At 49.2% G+C, this 20,565-nt stretch overlaps 1 protein-coding gene across 1 annotated transcript in view; it reads right to left on the bottom strand.

Moving 5' to 3' along the window:
• Window positions 1-268: 268 nt before the first annotated feature.
• The window catches only part of stac3 (SH3 and cysteine rich domain 3), a 137,976-nt gene continuing 117,679 nt past the window's right edge, over window positions 269-20,565 (bottom strand). The window contains exons 8-11 of the mRNA XM_048523284.2: window positions 9,407-9,510; window positions 7,407-7,458; window positions 5,339-5,476; window positions 269-1,494 (exon numbers count right to left, since the gene is read on the bottom strand). Coding sequence (XP_048379241.1) covers window positions 1,396-1,494; window positions 5,339-5,476; window positions 7,407-7,458; window positions 9,407-9,510 — 393 coding nt within the window. The 3' untranslated portion in view covers window positions 269-1,395. The remainder of the gene's footprint in view (window positions 1,495-5,338; window positions 5,477-7,406; window positions 7,459-9,406; window positions 9,511-20,565) is intronic.

Here is a 20,565-nt window from a genome sequence, read left to right as displayed (position 1 = left end):
CCACGTGCTAACTCTGTGACGGCACTATCCAAGGAATCTTGGCCGTGCTGGCCCTCCCTGCCCCCTGGCAGCCTGCAGTATCCCAGCCCTTTGAGACGAATGGCCAGCACCACAGCAGAAGGGACAAATCTCTCAAAGCTACGTTTCAGCTTCATGATGCATCCTGGTCGACAAGCCTTGGGACGGTCACATTCAAGTAGGTGCAAGAAAATCAGTTCGGAAGGAATGGACTCCCAAGGTGATTAAAGAGGGTAACTCTCTGCACTCCTTTGAAAGAAAGTGAGGAGATTTTATTGAAGTCAATCAGAAGGAGGAGGTGAAAAATACCTCAATGTAAGCCAAACTCAGTGGTAGCAAACGTTTAAATGGGGAAAAGACAATGTAAAAGAGATTAACGCAAACAACTATAAATAAACCTACGATCACAGCAAAACTGGAAGCCTGGCAGCAGCCAGTTATAAATAGGGGTACAAAGACACAAATGCGAAACAATTGTGAGCTGTCTCATGGCAGTATAAGTATTGAACGCTGTTTCCCATGATTATACTGCCCCTACCATCCCACCCAACCCCAATTCCCAACTGACACATAAATCTCCAGGAACAATCCTGAGTCACCACATTCCTCCTCCCTTCTATTCCCAAAGCCTCCAATTCCCTCCTTACAGAAGTCCCTCACAAAGGCAAATGCTGAGCCGAGTTGTATATTGGGATCCATTTCCTTTGGTGTGTCATTTGATCGACAGCCTCTGCTGAAGCTGCACAAAATACACCGTCGAACCAGTTTGTTCAGTGTGAAACAGCCCCACACATGCCTCCCTGTGACTACAGCTACCAAAGCATCAGTCTCAGGGCTGGAAGGCACCACCCCCACCCCAGCCCCCCCAACTGTTGTCCATGACTTTCTGGATGGGAATGAAGAATTTTGGATAGAGAAAGGGCTATTCAAACTCTGCATTGCCATTAAAGCCCAGCCAACTGGCTGTGTATCAAGACTCCTGCCCTCATTCCAGTCCAAACTCTGGCATATGCCAACCTTATTGTCACCTGTTGTTTAATAGTTTGGCTCGACTGGGTCACGGGCACAGACGATGCAAAGATGCACTCGCCATTTGTATCTTCTTCCAAATCTCCCCACTAAAGCAAAACAAAAATTCAAAATGAGGAACTCTCATGCAAGCTGGGCGAGCGTGTGCTTCCTTTAGTACAGAAAGAAATTCAGCTAAATCTGTTTCTCATCCTAACACGTCAAAGTACACTGAGGTCGCCATAGCAACAGCCCTCCATTTTTGTTCTGTCTCGAAGATTCCTTGCAGCTGGCTCGGACGCAGCGCTGCTCAGTACAGGGTTCGGAACGGCCGCCTCAAGGACCCTTCTTTCAAATTCCTGCCGGCGCTCAGATCTCTTCGAGGAAGTCAACGGGGAACATTCCCACCTTCCTGCCAGTGAAAACTTTAATGTAGCCATTCACCTCCTCCCCTTTCTGCACCACAATCTGCCACAAGACAAAGCAAAAAGCATTCAGGGAGAACAAAAACGGTTTGCTGTGCTCAGATAAATAAAAGAGCTATTTATTCCTACTCTCAGAGATAACGGGAACTGCAGATGCTGGAGAATCCAAGATAACAAAGTATGGAACTGGATGAATACAGCAGGCCAAGCAGCATCTCAGGAGCACAAAAGCTGACGTTTCGGGCCTAGACCCTTCATCTGATTTCTTCAGCCTAAAATTAAGCCCCTCCCTCAAAGATCAACCTCCAAACCGCACACTCTCACCACACCCACCCAATCTTTACAGCTTGTTCATATTTCCTCCGGTCTTATGGATCAAATGGATCTTTTGTAATCCATTGACGTGAGCTAGCCGAATGTCCTTCCCCAGGGATCTAGTTCCCAACACTTACCCTTTGGATGATCAAGATCCAACCTCTCTCCTCACTCGTGTGAAGCCTCTGCCCCCAGTGGGATTAGCCAGCAGTAACTTTGCTTCCTGAGACCCCCAGCCAGACTTGGGATCCCAAGCCGGCGCGGTGGGGGGTTGGGGGTACTGTGAAAAGGCTGGCAAGTGCCTGTTACCAAACCGCACCTCCCCCCCAGTAAAGGACTCAGTTCCTCACATCAACCGACTGTCAAGCACCCCCAGGGTGTTTGTGTGCGTGTTTTATCAAAGCTCTCATCGTGGAAGGAAGCGGGACCATACAGTTGGAAAGAGCGTGCAGGGGGAGAGGCTGCCGTTTCCAGTAGATCACTTAAATAAGTAAACACGTTTACTAATGACCCATTCCTTAAATGGGGCACTAGAACAAAGGCCAAAACTTTACAGGAAACTTATCAAAGTAAAGGTTCCTGGGACAAAAACAGAAGTTGCTGGAAAAGCTCAGCAGGTCTGGCAGCATCTGTGGAGGGAAAACAGAATTAACGTTTTGGATCTGGTGACCCTTCCTCAGAACTGATGGTGGTTGGGAAAATGTCAGCTTATAAGCAGAAAATAGGGAGGTGGGTGGGGTAGGGAGTAAATGATAGGATAGAGCCCAAAGAGAGAGAAAAACAGTTGGACAGACAAAGGAGTTGCTAATGATCAGGCTGGGAGGGTGAATAGTTGTTAATGGGGACTGTTAGTGACTAACAACAGGGGGGTGTGTAGTGGCAGGCTGTGTGGTAACAAGGCCTGGTGTGTGGGGTGGGGGCGCTGGGACATGGGGGAGCTTAGGCCCTCACAGCCTGTTCCTTTGTCTGTCCAACTGTATTTCTCTCTCTTTGGGCTGTATCCTATCGTTTACTCCCTACCCCACCTATCTCCCTATTTGCTGCATAAAAACTGACGTTTTCCCAGCCACCATCAGTTCTGAGGAAGGGTCACTGGACCAGAAACATTAACTCTGTTTTCTCCTTCACAGATGCTGCCAGACCTGCTGAGCTTTTCCAGCAACTTCTGTTTTTGACCCAGATTTAGAGTATCTGCAGTTCTTTCGGTTTATGTGAGGGGTTCCTGGGCCTTGCTGGTGCCTTCGAAGTCCAGGCACAAGAAGGTCACACGCCCAACACCCCACCCCTCCCCATAGACACCTGGGCACAGGTGGAAGAGAGTTGAAGAGTCGGCCTGACCACCCCACTGCCTGCTCTGGCCTGGACCAGGAGCAGACCGATCCTTCAGCCACCCCGTGACCCCCAGGTAGCCAATCAGAAATGCCACGGCGTCGCTGTGCGGTTGGCAAGAGCGAGGGAGTGGAGAGGGTGAAGCCCATCCAGGAAAGCGCTCTGCACAGAATGGTGCAGGGGCTCAGCTTGTACGGCTCGGGGGCACATGCAGACAAATTGCTGAAGGTGACAAGCGGCAGGCCAACAAAGTGGGAGCCAGGCCTTTAGAAATACAGGTGGTGAATATGGGGGTCATGAGAAACCCTTATTAATAAAAACAAATCATTGGCTGAGCCTCGACTGAAGCAGTTTGCACATTTCCAGGGCCACTTGTTTGGGAAGGCTGTGACAGCAAAGAACAGGGATAAAGTAAGAAAGAAAGGAAGTAATATGGGAAATGACAACTAGAAAGACAACAGATAAAGTGAAGGGGTGACAGAAGTAATAAGAGGACTAAACTAAATGCACATCGCCTTCGAAACAAACCAGATGAGCTGAATGTAAGGGGATAGAAAGAAATCCAATCTGCAGGGTGTGGCAGGTAGTTGAAAGGTACGTCAGGAATTCGAAAAAGCTGGAGAGGTATCTCCATTAATCAACATGGCATTAACGTAAGAGAGAGGAATGGCGCAAGTTCAGGAAACCAGGTCACAGGAATGAGTGGAAATGAGAAATGGTTCAGGCAAGTCGTCACTCATCGGAGCGCTGTCCAGGCCCCAACAGCAACCCGCTGGAATCCAAAGGAGGAAAAATATTAGGAAACACCAACAGAATGTAATCATGTATTAAGTGGGGAAAGGGCGCTTGTGGCACACTGGTAATGTCCCTCCCACTGACACAAGCCTGAAGTCCCTCCTGACATGAATGTTTGACATAACGCTGAACAAGTTGATTAAAAAATAACTTTCATCTTAACTATGAGGGGAACTTAATTCAGAGAAGGGAGGTTCTGCTTCAGTTACACAGGGCCCTGGTGTGACCGCGTCTGGAGCGCCGTGAACAGATTAGGACTCCATTTCTTGGGAAGGATGGAAGCGGTTCAGGGAAGGAACACCAGACTAATACCTGGAATAGAAAGGTGAACTGTCTTTTGAGGAAAAACTAGCTTGTGTCCTATCGAGTTTCGAAAAGTCAGAAGCGTGTAAAATCCTGAGGGGTCTTGACAGGGAGCAGCGTGAATGTGGAGGGGAGGTTTCCTCTTGCAGGAGAATCTCAGACGAGAGGTCATTGTTTAAAAACCAGGGATCGCCCATTTATAACTGACATGAGGAGAATTAATTCCTCTCAGAGGGGTCATGAGTCTTGGGAACTTTCTTCCTGAGAGGTGGTAGAAGCTGAGTTCTTGAATATTTCCGTGGCAGAGGTGAATAGTTTCCTGATAGGTAACGGTACTGAGGCTAAACAAGGAAGTAGGTCAGCCTTGATCTTATTGGGTAGAGGAGCAGGCTCGAGGGCTGAATGGCCTACTCCTGGATGGCCGTTTGCCTCAAGAGATGTTGCAGAAAGGATTCGGAAGAGTAGTGTGGGCCGAACTGACAGCTCGTGCCTGATGGGCCAAATGGGGCTTCAATTTGTAGGATACCTACTTAATTTATTTGTAACCCAATGCGAGAAGCTGTTTCTCGTTTTGCTTTCTTCCAATTGGATTTTTGGAGTAAAGAGAGGAAGTAATTCCATTCTCAGATCGGGGTTTCTCTGTTCCTGCCAAGAAGCAGGAAAAATTCCACAAAAACCTTTCCTAAACAGTCAGTCAATTTTCACATTTGTGGCAGTTAGAGAGCTCCATCTCGCACATTCAGCCAATCACCAGAACTGGTCAAGAATGACCAAATCCCAGTTTGCGATAGTCCAGCAGGAGGCCATTCAGCCCATCATGTTCCTCAAATGCGCAGCGTTACCTCGTGCTAATCTTCTGCCTATTCCTGGCCTATCCCTGAACACCGTTTCTATGTGATGCCTCCTGCCGACTCCCCAGCGAGCCGGAGTTTGAGGAATTTGGTTCTCTCAGGAGCCTGCCCTGCTGAATATCTGCAGCGATCCTGTGTTTCCTCAGAGCACACCAGCCCGTGGATTACCTTCGCCCTGGGGATCATGGCCAGGCTCACTGGAAAGGTGGATGTTCCCTGTGGAAATGGTGGTCTAGCTCTAGGTGTGGGAGCACATGAGATTATGTACACCATCATGGACTTAGCTTCACAAACCTGATCTTTCTTCAGGGTAATCTGACCCATTTCCTTATTGCCGACAAATGAGCGAGTAACTTTATAAACGCGTTCTCCTGCACGCACTCTGATGATATAGTTAGCTGGGAAGTAGCCAGACTTCTCTCCGATTCGGCCCTGAAATGGAGAATAGTTTGGGTCAGCTACATTTTCACCTGTAACCCCCATCATGCTTCAATTCTTCTATACATCGCTCTCTCTCTCTGACACACACACACACTCACACACACACACTCTCTCTCACACACACACACACTCTCTCTCACACACACACAGACACACACTCACTCACACACACTCACTCACTCTCTCTCTCTCTCACACACACACACACACACACACACACACACACACACGCTTACACACACACATGCTCACACACACACACTCTCTCTCTCTCTCTCTCTCACACACACACACACACACACACACACACTCGCTCTCTCTCACACACTCTCTCTCTCACATACACACACACACACACACACACACACACACAGAGAGTCTCACACAACTGCAGTATAACACATGAGCCATTGTAGTGGTGTCACTGGGAATGAAATTTGATTAATAACTGTAGAATTGGAAGCTTGCCCTGGTTCTCTAGACCCACTGGGGCGTGGCTGGCTCTTAACTGCTCTCTTAAAAATGGCCGCTCATTCAAAGGGCAATGAGGCCAAGAAATGATCTCCACATCCCATGAAAAGACAAAAAAAAAGTTGTGGATTTTCTGAATCCACATTTAAGACATTTTGATGTCCTAACCTTGAAACCTGACGGGATTCTTGCATCAAATGGTTTCACAAAGCTGACCGAGTTTTCAGAAAATCCTCACTGGTACTGCTGATCAAATTGAGTCTGAAAAAATGTTCAGGGCTTTTTCCAGGTGAAGACTCCAAAATTGGAGGCTGTAGTGGGCAGTGAAGAAAATTACCTCAGAGTACAATGGGACCTTGATCAGATGGACCAATGAGCTGAGGAGTGGCAGATGGAGTTTAATTTAGATAAATGTTGAGGTGCTGCATTTTGGAAAGGCAAATCAGGGCAGGACTAGTACACTTAATGGTAAGGTACTGGGGAGAGTTGCTGAAAAAAGAGACCTTGGGGGGGGGGCAGGTTCTTAGCTCTTAGGGCCACTTCTGGAATATTGCGTTCAATCCTGGTCTCCCTGCTGTAGGAAGGACATTGTGAAATTTGAAAGAATTCAGAAAAGATTTACAAGGATGTTGCCAGGGTCGGAGGGTTTGAACTACAGGGAGAGGCTGGATAGACCGGGGCTGTTTTCCCTAGAGCGTCAGAGACTAAGGGGTGACTGTTACAGAGATTTATAAAATCATGAGGGGCATGGATAGGGTGAATAGACAAGATCTTTTCCCCAGGGTGGGGGAGTCCAAAACTAGAGGGACATAGGTTTAAGGTGAGAGGGGAAAGATTTAAAAGCGACCTGAGGGGTAACTTTTTCACACAGAGGGTGGTGTGTGCATGGAATGAGCTGCCAGAGGAAGTGGTGGAGGCTGGTACAGTTACAACATTTAAAAGGCATCTGGATGGGTTGATGAATAGGAAGGGTTTAGAGGGATATGGGCCAAACGCTGGCAAATGGGACTAGATTAATTTAGGATATCTGGTCAGCATGGGCTTGTTGGGCCGAAGGGTCTGTACTGCTGTACGACAAGCTTTCAGAGTGCTGCTTGTTTGTCTCCTGATGAGGGAGCAGTGCTAAGAAAGCTTGTGATTTCCAATGAAACTGTTGGAGCGTGTTGTGTGATTTCTGACCTTCTCGTTTTGCAGTCTGTAGAAGGTGGTCAACCACTAGATTCAGAGAGGTGTCCTTTTGTGTTCTTACCAACAAGCTGATTCAATACTTCATTGCACAAAATGGTTGGGGCTGGGGGGAGGGGGTTATTTGAAGGGGAAAGAACCGGGAGCAGGTTGGCAATGGGGCAGAGGAATCGGTGCATTCCCGATGCCCACCTCTGGGGATACGCGAGCAGATGCCCGAGAACTCACAGGCAGGACTCGGGACTGAGTCTCCAGTGGAACCTACCTTCCACCATTCCTCATTGGAGTCGTCGAAGACAGTCACCCGATCACCCGCACTGTCAAAGGAAGAGATGTGTTGAAGGTGAGCTGCTAGTCACCACTGTTTTACCATCCAACACGCATCCAACAAACAGCTCTTGTCTCGAATACTTATTGAACTAAGAACTGAATGAGCAAGCCTCTCACACAGTGTCCAATCGCTCCCATCGCAGTTTCGAGCCCTGCCAGGTTTACAGAGCGGGGTGGGTGCATCGTTGTCTCTCTTGGAGTTCATCCTGTCCCACTCCCCTCACATGGAAGGGAAAAGCATCACCTCAGAGCAGCACATGCGAAATGAGATGAGAGGGAACTGAAAGAACACTGAAAGACTTACGATTGAGATCAGTTGTTAACAAGAATCACTCTTCACTATCGATGTGTGGCACAGATTGCCTGAAGGCTTGGGTAGGGGAGAGAATGGAAAATAGGCCAGTGGGCATGCAGGGACAGCACTCACAACATCGATCAAACACTCAGTGCACCCCTCATTCCAGCCCCTTCCCCGGCCACCTTCGTACCCGACCGTCTCTCTCTCTCTCTCTCTCTCCCCCACTGCCTGTCCGTCACTCTCTCTGTCTCCCACTGCTCTCCTGTCTGTCTATCTGTCCCACTGCCTGGCCTTCCGTCTGTCACTCCCATCACCGAATCATACAGTACTGAAGAGGCCCTTCAGCCCATCAGGTCTGTATCACCAAAATTACACGACTACCTACACTAGCCCCACTTTCCCACCCTGGACCCAATGCCTTGAATGTTATGATATTCCATGTGCTCACCCAGGTACTTATTCAAGGTTGGGAGGTTTCCTGCCTCAGCTCCCCTCCCAGGCAGTGCATTGCACACCCCCACTAGCCTCTGGGAGAAAGCACCTTTCCCCAGTTCTCCTCAAAACCTTCTTGCTTTCAGTGTAAAATTATGCCCATTTCTTATTCACCCTTTGACTAAGAGGAGCAGATACTTTCTATTCACTTTGGCCTTTCCCCTCATAATATTCACAGCTATCAGGGCTCCTGTGAGATTTCTCTGCTCCAAGCTTATCCAGTCTCTCCTCATCACTGAAATGCTCCATCCCAGGCAACATCCTGGTGAATCTCCTCTGCACCCCCTCCAGTGTAATCACATCCTTTTTATATTGCGTGATCAGAGCTGCCCCCAGTACTCCCGCTGGGGCCTGACCAAAGGCCTGTACAGCTCCAACATAACCCCCATGCTCAGAAAACCTATACCACGGCTGGCAAAGGCAAACTTGCAGCCATCCAGCGCCATTCCCATTATCCAATCATTGGTGTGTTACACTTACCACACACCCATCCAAATATCTTCGACAAGGACTACTCATGTCCCTCAGTGAGAGCCTGTGCTCAAGTACAAGAGAGACGTTGCAAATCTGAGACAACAAGGTGCGGGGCTGGATGCACACAGCAGGCCGAGCAGCATCTTAGGGGCAGGAAGGCTGACGTTTTGAAGGGTCTAGGCCGGAAACGTCAGCCTTCCTGCTCCTGAGATGCTGCTTGGCCTGCTGTGTTCATCCAGCCCCAGACCTTGTTATCTCGGATTCTCCAGCATCTGCAGTTCCTACTGTCTCTGACTGCAGGTGCAAGTGCTGTTTTACATCATAGCTAGGGACTGGACTAGCCCAGCAACATGCACATCCTAAAAGTGAATAAATCATTTCAGAAAGGGTCCCAAATACAGAAGGAGTTCATTCAAGACATCGCATCTGTACTGGCTGTTAAACAGCTAACCGTCCTGAGACAACTCTCAAGCTCGAATGCAATCAGAGAAGCGGCTGCCATTTCCAATCAAACAGTAAAATACCGACAGAACTGGATCGTGCCTGTGCGAATGAAGTGGTTTTTCTGAAAGCGGGCCCTTGCAGTGGGTCCCCTTGTTCCAGGCTGAGGAGCAAGGCTCGAACAGAAGAGTTGAACCAACCACACAGTGGTAGGCCGAGAGCAAACTTACTGGAAATCCAGGTCATCTTTCTCCTGAGCTTTGTATCTGTACAAAGCGACAAAGTAGTGAGTCTGTGCGAAGCCGCCTCGCATACCAGGCTGCAGCTTCTTGCTCTGTACAACAGGAAGAAAAGGTAACAGCTGAATGTTTTGCATGCGAATGTTTGCAGAAAGAACCCCCTTCTCTGGACTGACTCAGGGTCCAGTCTTCTCGAACAAGATCTCCTCTTCATAGAATCCCCTCCGGTGTGGAAGTTGGGCCATTTGGCCCATCTAGTCCACACCGGCCCTCTGAAGAGCATCCCACCAAGACACACCCTCCCCCAACCCTATCCCTGCATTCCCCATCCTAGACACTATGGGGGCAATTTCCCACGGCCAACCCACCATAACCTGCACATCTTTGGACTATGGGAGGAAACCGGAGAAAACCCACGCAGACACAGGGAGAATGTGCAAACATCACACAGACAGTCGCCCGAGGCTGGATACGAACCTGGTTACAAGTAAAACCCTACCCTGACCTTTCCAGCAGGAGCTCTCAAGTGAATTGGGCAGGTTGGCACACAGGTGGTACCTGCACCCTCTCGCCACCTCGGCAATCAAGATCCAGGGCGTAAAAGTCTATGGGTGACCGTTCCTCCAGCCATCACCAATTAAAGCAATGGGGCAGCCGCTTACCAGCCACAAAAGGCTCTCGTCACACAATAAGTAGGTGGGTCCAGGGGATGGCACGGTGGCTCAGTGGTTAGCCCTGCTGCCTCACGGTGCCACGGACCCGGATTCGATTCCACCCTCGGGGTGACTGTCTGTCTGTATCTTGCACATGCTCCCTGTGTCTGCGCGTGTTTCCTCCCACAGCCCAAAGACGTGTAGCTTCGGGTTGATTGGCCGCGCTACATTACCCCATAGGGCCCAGGGCTGGGCAGGCTTGACTGGGTTAGCCATGTGAAATGAAGAGCTACAGGGGCAGGGTAGGGGGATGGGTCTGGGCAGGAGGGGCCGAGTGGCCTGCTTCCTACAATGTAGGGATTCTACGTTTCCTTGGTAGGTGAGAGAAGGGGCAGCCATCCGAACTGGTTAAAATGGAGTGGCCTGCCTGCCCAGTTGAAGGGGGCAACGGTGGCCATTGTCTATGGCATGGATGGGCGATCTTTACTCAGACTCAGACGTGGCTAAAACTTGGCAGATGGGGAAATGTCAGGCTACACACGTCGGCAGGAAGAATAGAGGAGCTGAGCATTACTTAATGGAGAAAGACTGGAGGAAACTACAGAACAGAGGGATTTGGGAATCTTCATTCACAAATCACAAAAGAAAACTCGCATTTATGTTCAGCGGGTGATAGAGAAGGTAAATGGAACGCTGGCCTTTATTCCAAAGGGAATGGAGTATAAAAGTTGGGAGGTTTTGCGAAAACTGTACATGGCACTAGCCAACCCACAGCTGGAACACTGTGAGCAGCTTTAGGCCCCAAATTGAAGGAAAGATAGACTGGCATTGGAGACAGTGCAGGGAAGGTTCACTCGGCTGGTCCTGGGTATGGAGGGAGTATTCTATGGGGAGAGGTTGAGTAGGTTGGGCCTGTACTCGCTGGGCTTTACAAGATAGGGAAGGGGCATAGTTAGGGGAGGGGGGGTGACAGAGATAGGGAGGGGTTGCAGGGGATAGAAGAGGGGACAGGGATAGGGAGGGATAATAGGGGCTGTGGGGGTGACAGAGATAGGGAGGGGTAGTAGCGGCTGGATGTGGTTACAGAGATAGAGAGGGATTGTAGGGGATGGAGGGGGTTACAGAGATAGGGAGGGGGTGTAGGGGGATGGGGGGTGTTACAGAGATAGGGAGGGGGTGTAGGGGATGGAGGGGGTTACAGAGATAGGGAGGGGGTGTAGGGGGCTGGAGGGCGTTACAGAGATAGGGAGGGGATGTAGGGGATGGGGGCGTTACAGAGATAGGGAGGGTGTGTAGGGGACTGGAGGGTGTTGCAGAGATCGGGAGTGAGTGTAGGAGCTGGAGGGGGTTACAGAGATAGGGAGGGGGGTGCAGGGGCTGGAGGGGGTTACAGAGATAGGGAGGGGGTGCAGGGGCTGGAGGGGGTGACGGGGATAGGGAGGGGTAATAGTGGCTGCAGGGGTAACAGAGATGGGAGGGGTAATAGGGGCTGCGGGGGTGACAGAGATAGGGAGGGGTAGTAGGGGGCAGGAGGAGGTGACAGAGATAGGGAGGGCTGTAGGGCCTTGAGGAGGTGGGGTATGTGAGGGCTTATGTAGGGAAGGAAGGTGAGGGTTTACGGCAAGGGTGAGGTGTTAGGTGAGGGGTTAGGGATAGGGTGAAGGTAGGGTGATGGGTTAGGCATAGAAAGAGGGGGTAGGTTAGTGTGAGGGGTTGGGGGGAGGTGAGGGGTTGGGGGGAGGTGAGGGGTCGGGGGCAGGTGAGGGGTTAGGTGAGGGTGAGGGGTTTGGCTTCGGGTTAAGGTTAGGGGTAGGATGAAGGGTTACGGGTGGGGTTAGAATTAGGGGAGGATGAGGGGTAGGGTTTGGTTGCGATTAGACATGGACAAGAAGTCCATTTTTTAAAATCAGGCTTGCTGATGGTTGAAAAATGTTACAAAAGTGGCAGGGTTGAGATTAGGATTGGGTTAGGTGTATGGTTAGGGTTGGGGGTTAGGATTGGATTTGGTATATGGTTAGGGTTGGGGGTTAGGATTAGGTCAGGTGTATGGTTAGGGCTGGGGCTTAGGACTGGGTTAGGTGTATGGTTAGGGTTGGGGGTTAGGAAAGGATTTGGTGTATGGTTAGGGTTGGGGGTTAGGATTGGGTTTGGTGTATGGTTAGGGTTGGGGATTAGGATTGGGTTTGGTGTACGGTTAGGGTTGGGGGTTAGGATTGGGTTAGGTGTATGGTTAGTGTTGGGGGTTAGGATTGGGTTAGGTGTATGGTTAGGGTTATGGGTCAGGATTCAGTTAGGTGTATGGTTAGGGTTGGGGGTTAGGATTGGGTTTAGTGTATGGTTGGGGTGGGGTTTAGGATTGAGTTAGGAGTATGGTTAGGGTTCGGGGTTGGGATTGGGTTAGGTGTATGGTTAGGGTTGGGGGTTAGGATTCGGTTAGGTTTATGGTAAGGGTTTGGTGTTAGGATTGTGTTTGGTGTATGGTTAGGGTTGGGGGTTAGGATTAGGTCAGGTGTATGGTTAGGCTTGGGGTTTAGGATTGAGTTTGGTGTATGGTTGGGGTGGGGTGAGGATTGGGTTAGGTGTATGGTTAGGGTTGGGGGTTAGGATTGAGTTAGGTGTACGGTTAGGGTTGGGGGTGAAGATTGGGATAGGTGTATGGTTAGGGTTGGGGGTTAGGATTGGGTTTGGCATATGGTTGGGGTTGGGGGTTAGGATTTGGTTAGGAGTATGGTTAGGGTTTGGGGTTAGAATTGGGTTTGGTGTATTGTTAGGGTAGGGGATTAGGATTGGGTTTGGAGTATCTTTCGGGTGGGGTTGAGGATTGGGTTAGCTGTATGGTTAGGGATGGGGGTTTGGATTAGGTTTGGTGTATGGTTAGTGTTGGGGATTAGGATTGGGTTAGGTGTATGGTTAGTGGTGGGGTTTAGGATTGGGTTAGGTGTATGGTTGGGTGGGGGTGAGGATTGGATTAGGTGTTTGGTTAGGGTTCAGGGTTAGGATTGAGTTAGGTGTATGGTTAGGGTTTGGGGTTAGGATTGGGTCAGTTGTATGGTTAGGGCTGGGGGTTTAGGATTGGGTTAGGTGTATGGTTAGGGTTCGGGGTTAGGATTGGGTTTGGTGTATTGTTAGGGTTGAGGATTAGGATTGGGTTAGGTGTATCTTTGGGGTGGTGTTTAGGATTGGGTTAAGTGTATGGTTAGGGTTGGGGGGTAGGATTGGGTTAGGTGTATGGTTAGGGTTCGGGGTTAGGATTGGGTTAGGTGTATTGTTAGGGTTGGGGATTAGGATTGGGTTTGGTGTATGGATGGGGTGGGGTTTAGGATTGGGTTAGGTGTATGCTAAGGGCTGGGTTTAGGATTGGGTTTGGTGTATGGTTAGGGTTGGGGATTAGGATTGGGTTTGGTGTACGGTTAGGGTTGGGGGTTAGGATTGGGTTTGGTGTATGGATGGGGTGGGGTTTAGGATTGGGTTAGGTGTATGCTAAGGGCTGGGTTTAGGATTGGGTTTGGTGTATGGTTAGGGTTGGGGGTTAGGATTGTGTTTGGTGTATGGATGGGGTGGGGTTTAGGATTGGGTTAGGTGTATGCTAAGGGCTGGGTTTAGGATTGGGTTTGGTGTATGGTTAGGGTTGGGGATTAGGATTGGGTTTGGTGTATGGTTGGGGCGGGGTTTAGGATTGGGCTAGGTGTATGGTTAGGCTTGGGAGTTAGGATTGGGTTCGGTGTATGGTTAGGGTTGGGGATCAGGATTGGGTTTCATGCATGGTTAGGGTTGGGGGTCAAGATTTGGTTAGGTGTATGGTTAGGGTTGGGTTTGGTGTATGGTTAGGGTTGGGGATTAGGATTGGGTTTGGTGTATGGTTGGGGCGGGGTTTAGGATTGGGCTAGGTGTATGGTTAGGCTTGGGAGTTAGGATTGGGTTAGGTGTATGGTTAGGGTTGGGGATCAGGATTGGGTTTCATGCATGGTTAGGGTTGGGGGTCAAGATTTGGTTAGGTGTATGGTTAGGGTTGGGTTTGGTGTATGGTTAGGGTTGGGGATTAGGATTGGGTTTGGTGTATGGTTGGGGCGGGGTTTAGGATTGGGCTAGGTGTATGGTTAGGCTTGGGAGTTAGGATTGGGTTCGGTGTATGGTTAGGGTTGGGGATCAGGATTGGGTTTCATGCATGGTTAGGGTTGGGGGTCAAGATTTGGTTAGGTGTATGGTTAGGGTTGGGTTTGGTGTATGGTTAGGGTTGGGGATTAGGATTGGGTTTGGTGTATGGTTGGGGCGGGGTTTAGGATTGGGCTAGGTGTATGGTTAGGCTTGGGAGTTAGGATTGGGTTAGGTGTATGGTTAGGGTTGGGGATCAGGATTGGGTTTCATGCATGGTTAGGGTTGGGGGTCAAGATTTGGTTAGGTGTATGGTTAGGGTTGGGTTTGGTGTATGGTTAGGGTTGGGGATTAGGATTGGGTTTGGTGTATGGTTGGGGCGGGGTTTAGGATTGGGCTAGGTGTATGGTTAGGCTTGGGAGTTAGGATTGGGTTAGGTGTATGGTTAGGGTTGGGGATCAGGATTGGGTTTCATGCATGGTTAGGGTTGGGGGTCAAGATTTGGTTAGGTGTATGGTTAGGGTTGGGTTTGGTGTATGCTTAGGGTTGGGGATTAGGATTGGGTTTGGTGAATGGTTGGGGTGGGGTTTAGCATTGGCTTAAGTGTATGGTTAGGGTTGGGGGTTAGGATTGGGTTAGGTGTTGGGGTAGGGTTGGGGTTTAGGGTTGGATTTGGTGTATGGTTAGAGTTTGGGATTAGGATTGAGTTAGGTGTATGGTTAGGGTTGGGGGTTTGGATTGGGTTAGGTGTATGGATAGGGTTGGGGGTGAGAATTGGGTTTGTGTATGTTTAGGGCTGGTGTTTAGGATTGAGTTAGGTGAATGGTTAGGTTTGGGGGTTAGGATTTGGTTAGGTGTATGGTAAGGGTTGGGGTTTAGGGTTGGGTTTGGTGTAGGATCAGTGTTGGGGATTAGGATTGGCCTTGGTGTATGGTTAGGGTTCGGGGTGAGGATTGGGTTTGGTGTATGGTTAGGGCTGGGGTTTAGGATTGGGTTTGGTGTATGTTTTGAGTTGGTGGTTAGGACTGGGTTTGGTGTATGGTTAGAGTTGGGGATTAGGATTGGGTTTGTGGTATGGTTGAGGTGGGGTTTAGGATTGGGTTAGGTGTATGGTTAGGGTTTGGGGTTAGGATTGGGTTAGGTGTATAGTTAGGGTTGGGGATTAGGATTGGACTGGGTGTATGGTTCGGGTTAGGTGTTAGGATTGGGTTATGTGTATGGTTAGGGCTGGGGTTTAGGATTGGGTTTGCCGTATGGTTAGGGTTGTGGTTTAGGGTTGGTTTTGGTCTATGGCTAAAGTTGGTGGCGAGGAATAGGTTTGGTGTATGGTTGGTGTGGGGGTTAGGATTGGGCTAGGTGTATGGTTAGGGTTGGGGGTTAGGATTTGGTTAGGTGTATGGTAAGGGTTGGGGTTTAGGGTTGGGTTTGGTGTAGGATCAGTGTTGGGGATTAGGATTGGGCTTGGTGTATGGTTAGGGTTCGGGGTGAGGATTGGGTTTGGTGTATGGTTAGGGCTGGGGTTTAAGATTGGGTTTGGTGTATGTTTTGAGTTGGTGGTTAGGATTGGGTTTGGTGTATGGTTAGAGTTGGGAATTAGGATTGGGTTTGTGGTATGGTTGAGGTGGGGTTTAGGATTGGGTTAGGTGTATGGTTAGGGTTTGGGGTTAGGATTGGGTTAGGTGTATAGTTAGGGTTGGGGATTAGGATTGGACTGGGTGTATGGTTCGGGTTAGGTGTTAGGATTGGGTTATGTGTATGGTTAGGGCTGGGGTTTAGGATTGGGTTTGCCGTATGGTTAGGGTTGTGGTTTAGGGTTGGTTTTGGCCTATGGCTAAAGTTGGTGGCGAGAAATAGGTTTGGTGTATGGTTGGTGTGGGGGTTAGGATTGGGCTAGGTGTATGGTTAGGGTTGGGGGTTAGAATTGAGTTAGGAGTATGTTTAGGGTTGGGCGTGAAGTTTGGAATAGGTTTATGGTTAGGGTTGGGTGTTAGGATTGGGTTTGGTGTATGGATGGGGTGGGGTTTAGGATTGGGTTAGGTGTATGCTAAGGGCTGGGTTTAGGATTGGGTTTGGTGTATGGTTAGGGTTGGGGATTAGGATTGGGTTAGGTGTACGGTTAGGGTTGGGGGTTAGGATTGGGTTTGGTGTATGGATGGGGTGGGGTTTAGGATTGGGTTAGGTGTATGCTAAGGGCTGGGTTTAGGATTGGGTTTGGTGTATGGTTAGGGTTGGGGGTTAGGATTGTGTTTGGTGTATGGATGGGGTGGGGTTTAGGATTGGGTTAGGTGTATGCTAAGGGCTGGGTTTAGGATTGGGTTTGGTGTATGGTTAGGGTTGGGGATTAGGATTGGGTTTGGTGTATGGTTGGGGCGGGGTTTAGGATTGGGCTAGGTGTATGGTTAGGCTTGGGAGTTAGGATTGGGTTAGGTGTATGGTTAGGGTTGGGGATCAGGATTGGGTTTCATGCATGGTTAGGGTTGGGGGTCAAGATTTGGTTAGGTGTATGGTTAGGGTTGGGTTTGGTGTATGGTTAGGGTTGGGGATTAGGATTGGGCTAGGTGTATGGTTAGGCTTGGGAGTTAGGATTGGGTTAGGTGTATGGTTAGGGTTGGGGATCAGGATTGGGTTTCATGCATGGTTAGGGTTGGGGGTCAAGATTTGGTTAGGTGTATGGTTAGGGTTGGGTTTGGTGTATGGTTAGGGTTGGGGATTAGGATTGGGTTTGGTGTATGGTTGGGGCGGGGTTTAGGATTGGGCTAGGTGTATGGTTAGGCTTGGGAGTTAGGATTGGGTTAGGTGTATGGTTAGGGTTGGGGATCAGGATTGGGTTTCATGCATGGTTAGGGTTGGGGGTCAAGATTTGGTTAGGTGTATGGTTAGGGTTGGGTTTGGTGTATGGTTAGGGTTGGGGATTAGGATTGGGTTTGGTGTATGTTTAGGGTTGGGGATTAGGATTGGGTTTGGTGAATGGTTGGGGTGGGGTTTAGCATTGGCTTAAGTGTATGGTTAGGGTTGGGGTTTAGGATTGGGTTAGGTGTTGGGGTAGGGTTGGGGTTTAGGGTTGGATTTGGTGTATGGTTAGTGTTTGGGATTAGGATTGAGTTAGGTGTATGGTTAGGGTTGGGGGTTTGGATTGGGTTAGGTGTATGGATAGGGTTGGGGGCGAGAATTGGGTTTGTGTATGTTTAGGGCTGGTGTTTAGGATTGAGTTAGGTGTATGGTTAGGTTTGGGGGTTAGGATTTGGTTAGGTGTATGGTAAGGGTTGGGGTTTAGGGTTGGGTTTGGTGTAGGATCAGTGTTGGGGATTAGGATTGGCCTTGGTGTATGGTTAGGGTTCCGTGTGAGGATTGGGTTTGGTGTATGGTTAGGGCTGGGGTTTAGGATTGGGTTTGGTGTATGTTTTGAGTTGGTGGTTAGGATTGGGTTTGGTGTATGGTTAGAGTTGGGGATTAGGATTGGGTTTGTGGTATGGTTGAGGTGGGGTTTAGGATTGGGTTAGGTGTATGGTTAGGGTTTGGGGTTAGGATTGGGTTAGGTGTATAGTTAGGGTTGGGGATTAGGATTGGACTGGGTGTATGGTTCGGGTTAGGTGTTAGGATTGGGTTATGTGTATGGTTAGGGCTGGGGTTTAGGATTAGGTTTGCCGTATGGTTAGGGTTGTGGTTTAGGGTTGGTTTTGGTCTATGGCTAAAGTTGGTGGCGAGGAATAGGTTTGGTGTATGGTTGGTGTGGGGGTTAGGATTGGGCTAGGTGTATGGTTAGGGTTGGGGGTTAGGATTTGGTTAGGTGTATGGTAAGGGTTGGGGTTTAGGGTTGGGTTTGGTGTAGGATCAGTGTTGGGGATTAGGATTGGGCTTGGTGTATGGTTAGGGTTCGGGGTGAGGATTGGGTTTGGTGTATGGTTAGGGCTGGGGTTTAAGATTGGGTTTGGTGTATGTTTTGAGTTGGTGGTTAGGATTGGGTTTGATGTATGGTTAGAGTTGGGAATTAGGATTGGGTTTGTGGTATGGTTGAGGTGGGGTTTAGGATTGGGTTAGGTGTATGGTTAGGGTTTGGGGTTAGGATTGGGTTAGGTGTATAGTTAGGGTTGGGGATTAGGATTGGACTGGGTGTATGGTTCGGGTTAGGTGTTAGGATTGGGTTATGTGTATGGTTAGGGCTGGGGTTTAGGATTGGGTTTGCCGTATGGTTAGGGTTGTGGTTTAGGGTTGGTTTTGGTCTATGGCTAAAGTTGGTGGCGAGGAATAGGTTTGGTGTATGGTTGGTGTGGGGGTTAGGATTGGGCTAGGTGTATGGTTAGGGTTGGGGGTTAGGATTGAGTTAGGAGTATGTTTAGGGTTGGGCGTGAAGTTTGGAATAGGTGTATGGTTAGGGTTGGGTGTTAGGATTGGGTTTGGTGTATGGTTAGTGTTGGGGATTAGGATTGAGTTAGGGGTATGGTTAGGGTTGGGGGCGAGGATTGGGTTTGGTGTTTGTTTAGGGCATGAATTTAGGATTGGGTTTTGTGGATGGTTAGAGTTGGGGGTTCGGATTGGGTTACGTGTATGGTTAGGTTTGGGGGTTAGGATTGGGTTAGGTGTATGGTTAGGTTTGGGGTTTAGGGTTGGGTTTGGTGCATAGTTAGTGTTGGGGATTAGAATTGGGTTTGGTTTATGGTTAGGGTTGAGCGTTTGGATTGGGTTAGGTGTATGGTTAGGGTTGGGGATTAGGATTGGGTTTGTGGTATGGTTGAGGTGGGGTTTAGGATTGGGCTTGGTGCATGGTTAGGGTTGGGGGCGAGGATTGGGTTTGGTGTATGGTTAGGGCTGGGGTTTAGGATTGGGTTTGGTGTATGTTTTGAGTTGGGGGTTAGGATTTGGTTAGGTGTATGGTTAGGGTTCGGGGTTTGGATTTGGTTTTGTGTATGGTTAGGGTTGGGGATTAGGATTGGGTTAGGTGTCTGGTTAGGGTTGAGGTTTAGGATTGGGTTTGGTGCATGGTTAGGGTTGGGGGCGAGGATTGGGTTTGGTGTATAGTTAGGGTTGGGGATTAGGATTGGGTTAGGTGTATGGTTAGGGTTGGGTGTTAGGACTGGGTTATGTGTATGGTTAGGGCTGGGGTTTAGGATTGGGTCAGGTGTATGGTTAGGGTTGAGGTTTAGGATTGGGTTTGGTGCATGGGTAGGGTTGGGGGCGAGGATTGGGTTTGGTGTATGGTTAAATTTGGGGGTTAGGATTGGGATTGGTGTATGGTTAGGGTTGGGGGTTAGGACTGGGTTAGGCGTATTGTTAGTGTTGGGGGTTAGGTTTGGGTTAGGTGTATGGTTAGGGCTGGGGATTAGGATTGGGTTAGGTGTATTGTTAGTGTTGGGTGTTAGGATTGGGTTTGGTGTGTGTTTAGGGTTGGGGATTAGGATTGGGTTTGGAGTATGGTTGGGGTGGGATTTAGGATTGGGTTAGGTGTATGGTTAGGGTTGGGTTTAGGATTGGGTTAGGTGTATGGTTCGGGTTGGAGCTTAGGGTTGGGTTTGGTCCATGGTTAATGTTGGGGATTAAGATTGAGTTAGTTGTATGGTTAGCGTTGGGGGTTAGGATTAGGTTAGCTGTATGGTTAGTGTTGGGGATTAGGATTGGGTTAGGTTTATGGTTAGAGTTGGGTGTTAGGATTGGGTTAGGTGTATGGTTAGGGTTGGGGATTAGGATTGGGTTAGGTGTATTGTTAGTGTTGGGTGTTAGGATTGGGTTAGGTGTATGGTTAGGGTTGGGGTTTAGGATTGGGTTTGGTGTATGGTTAGGGTTGGGGGCGAGGAATCGGTTTGTGTATGTTTAGGGCTGGGGTTTCGCATTGGGTTCGGTGTATGGTTAGATTTGGGTTTAGGATTGGGTTTGGGGTATGGTTAGGGTTGGGGTTTCGGGTTGGGTTTGGTGTATGGTTAGGGTTCGGGTTTAGGATTGGGATAGGTGTATGGTTAGGGTTGGGAGTTAGGATTGGGTTTGGTGTATGTTTTGAGTTGGGGGTTAGGGTTTGGTTAGGTGTATGGTTAGGATTCGGGGTTTGGATTTGGTTTTGTGTATGGTTAGGGTTGGGGATTAGGATTGGGTTAGGTGTCTGGTTAGGGTCGGGGGTTAGGATTGGGTTAGGTGTATGGTTAGGGTTAGGGGTTAGGATTGGGTTTGGTGTATGGTTAGGGTTGGGTGTTAGGATTGGGTTATGTGTATTGTTAGGGCTGGGGTTTAGGATTGGGTCAGGTGTATGGTGAGGGTTGAGGTTTAGGATTGGGTCAGGTGTATGGTTAGGGTTGGAGTTTAGGATTGGGTTTGGTGCATGGTTAGGGTTGGGGATTAGGATTGGGTTTGGTGTATAGTTAGGGTTGGGGATTAGGATTGGGTTAGGTGTATGGTTAGGGTTGGGTGTTAGGATTGGGT

Source organism: Stegostoma tigrinum, chromosome X (genome assembly GCF_030684315.1).
Source record: "Stegostoma tigrinum isolate sSteTig4 chromosome X, sSteTig4.hap1, whole genome shotgun sequence".
Taxonomy (NCBI): Eukaryota; Metazoa; Chordata; class Chondrichthyes; order Orectolobiformes; family Stegostomatidae; genus Stegostoma; species Stegostoma tigrinum.
The sequence above is the reverse complement of the archived record's forward strand: the minus strand, read 5'-3'. Positions and strand labels throughout refer to the sequence as shown.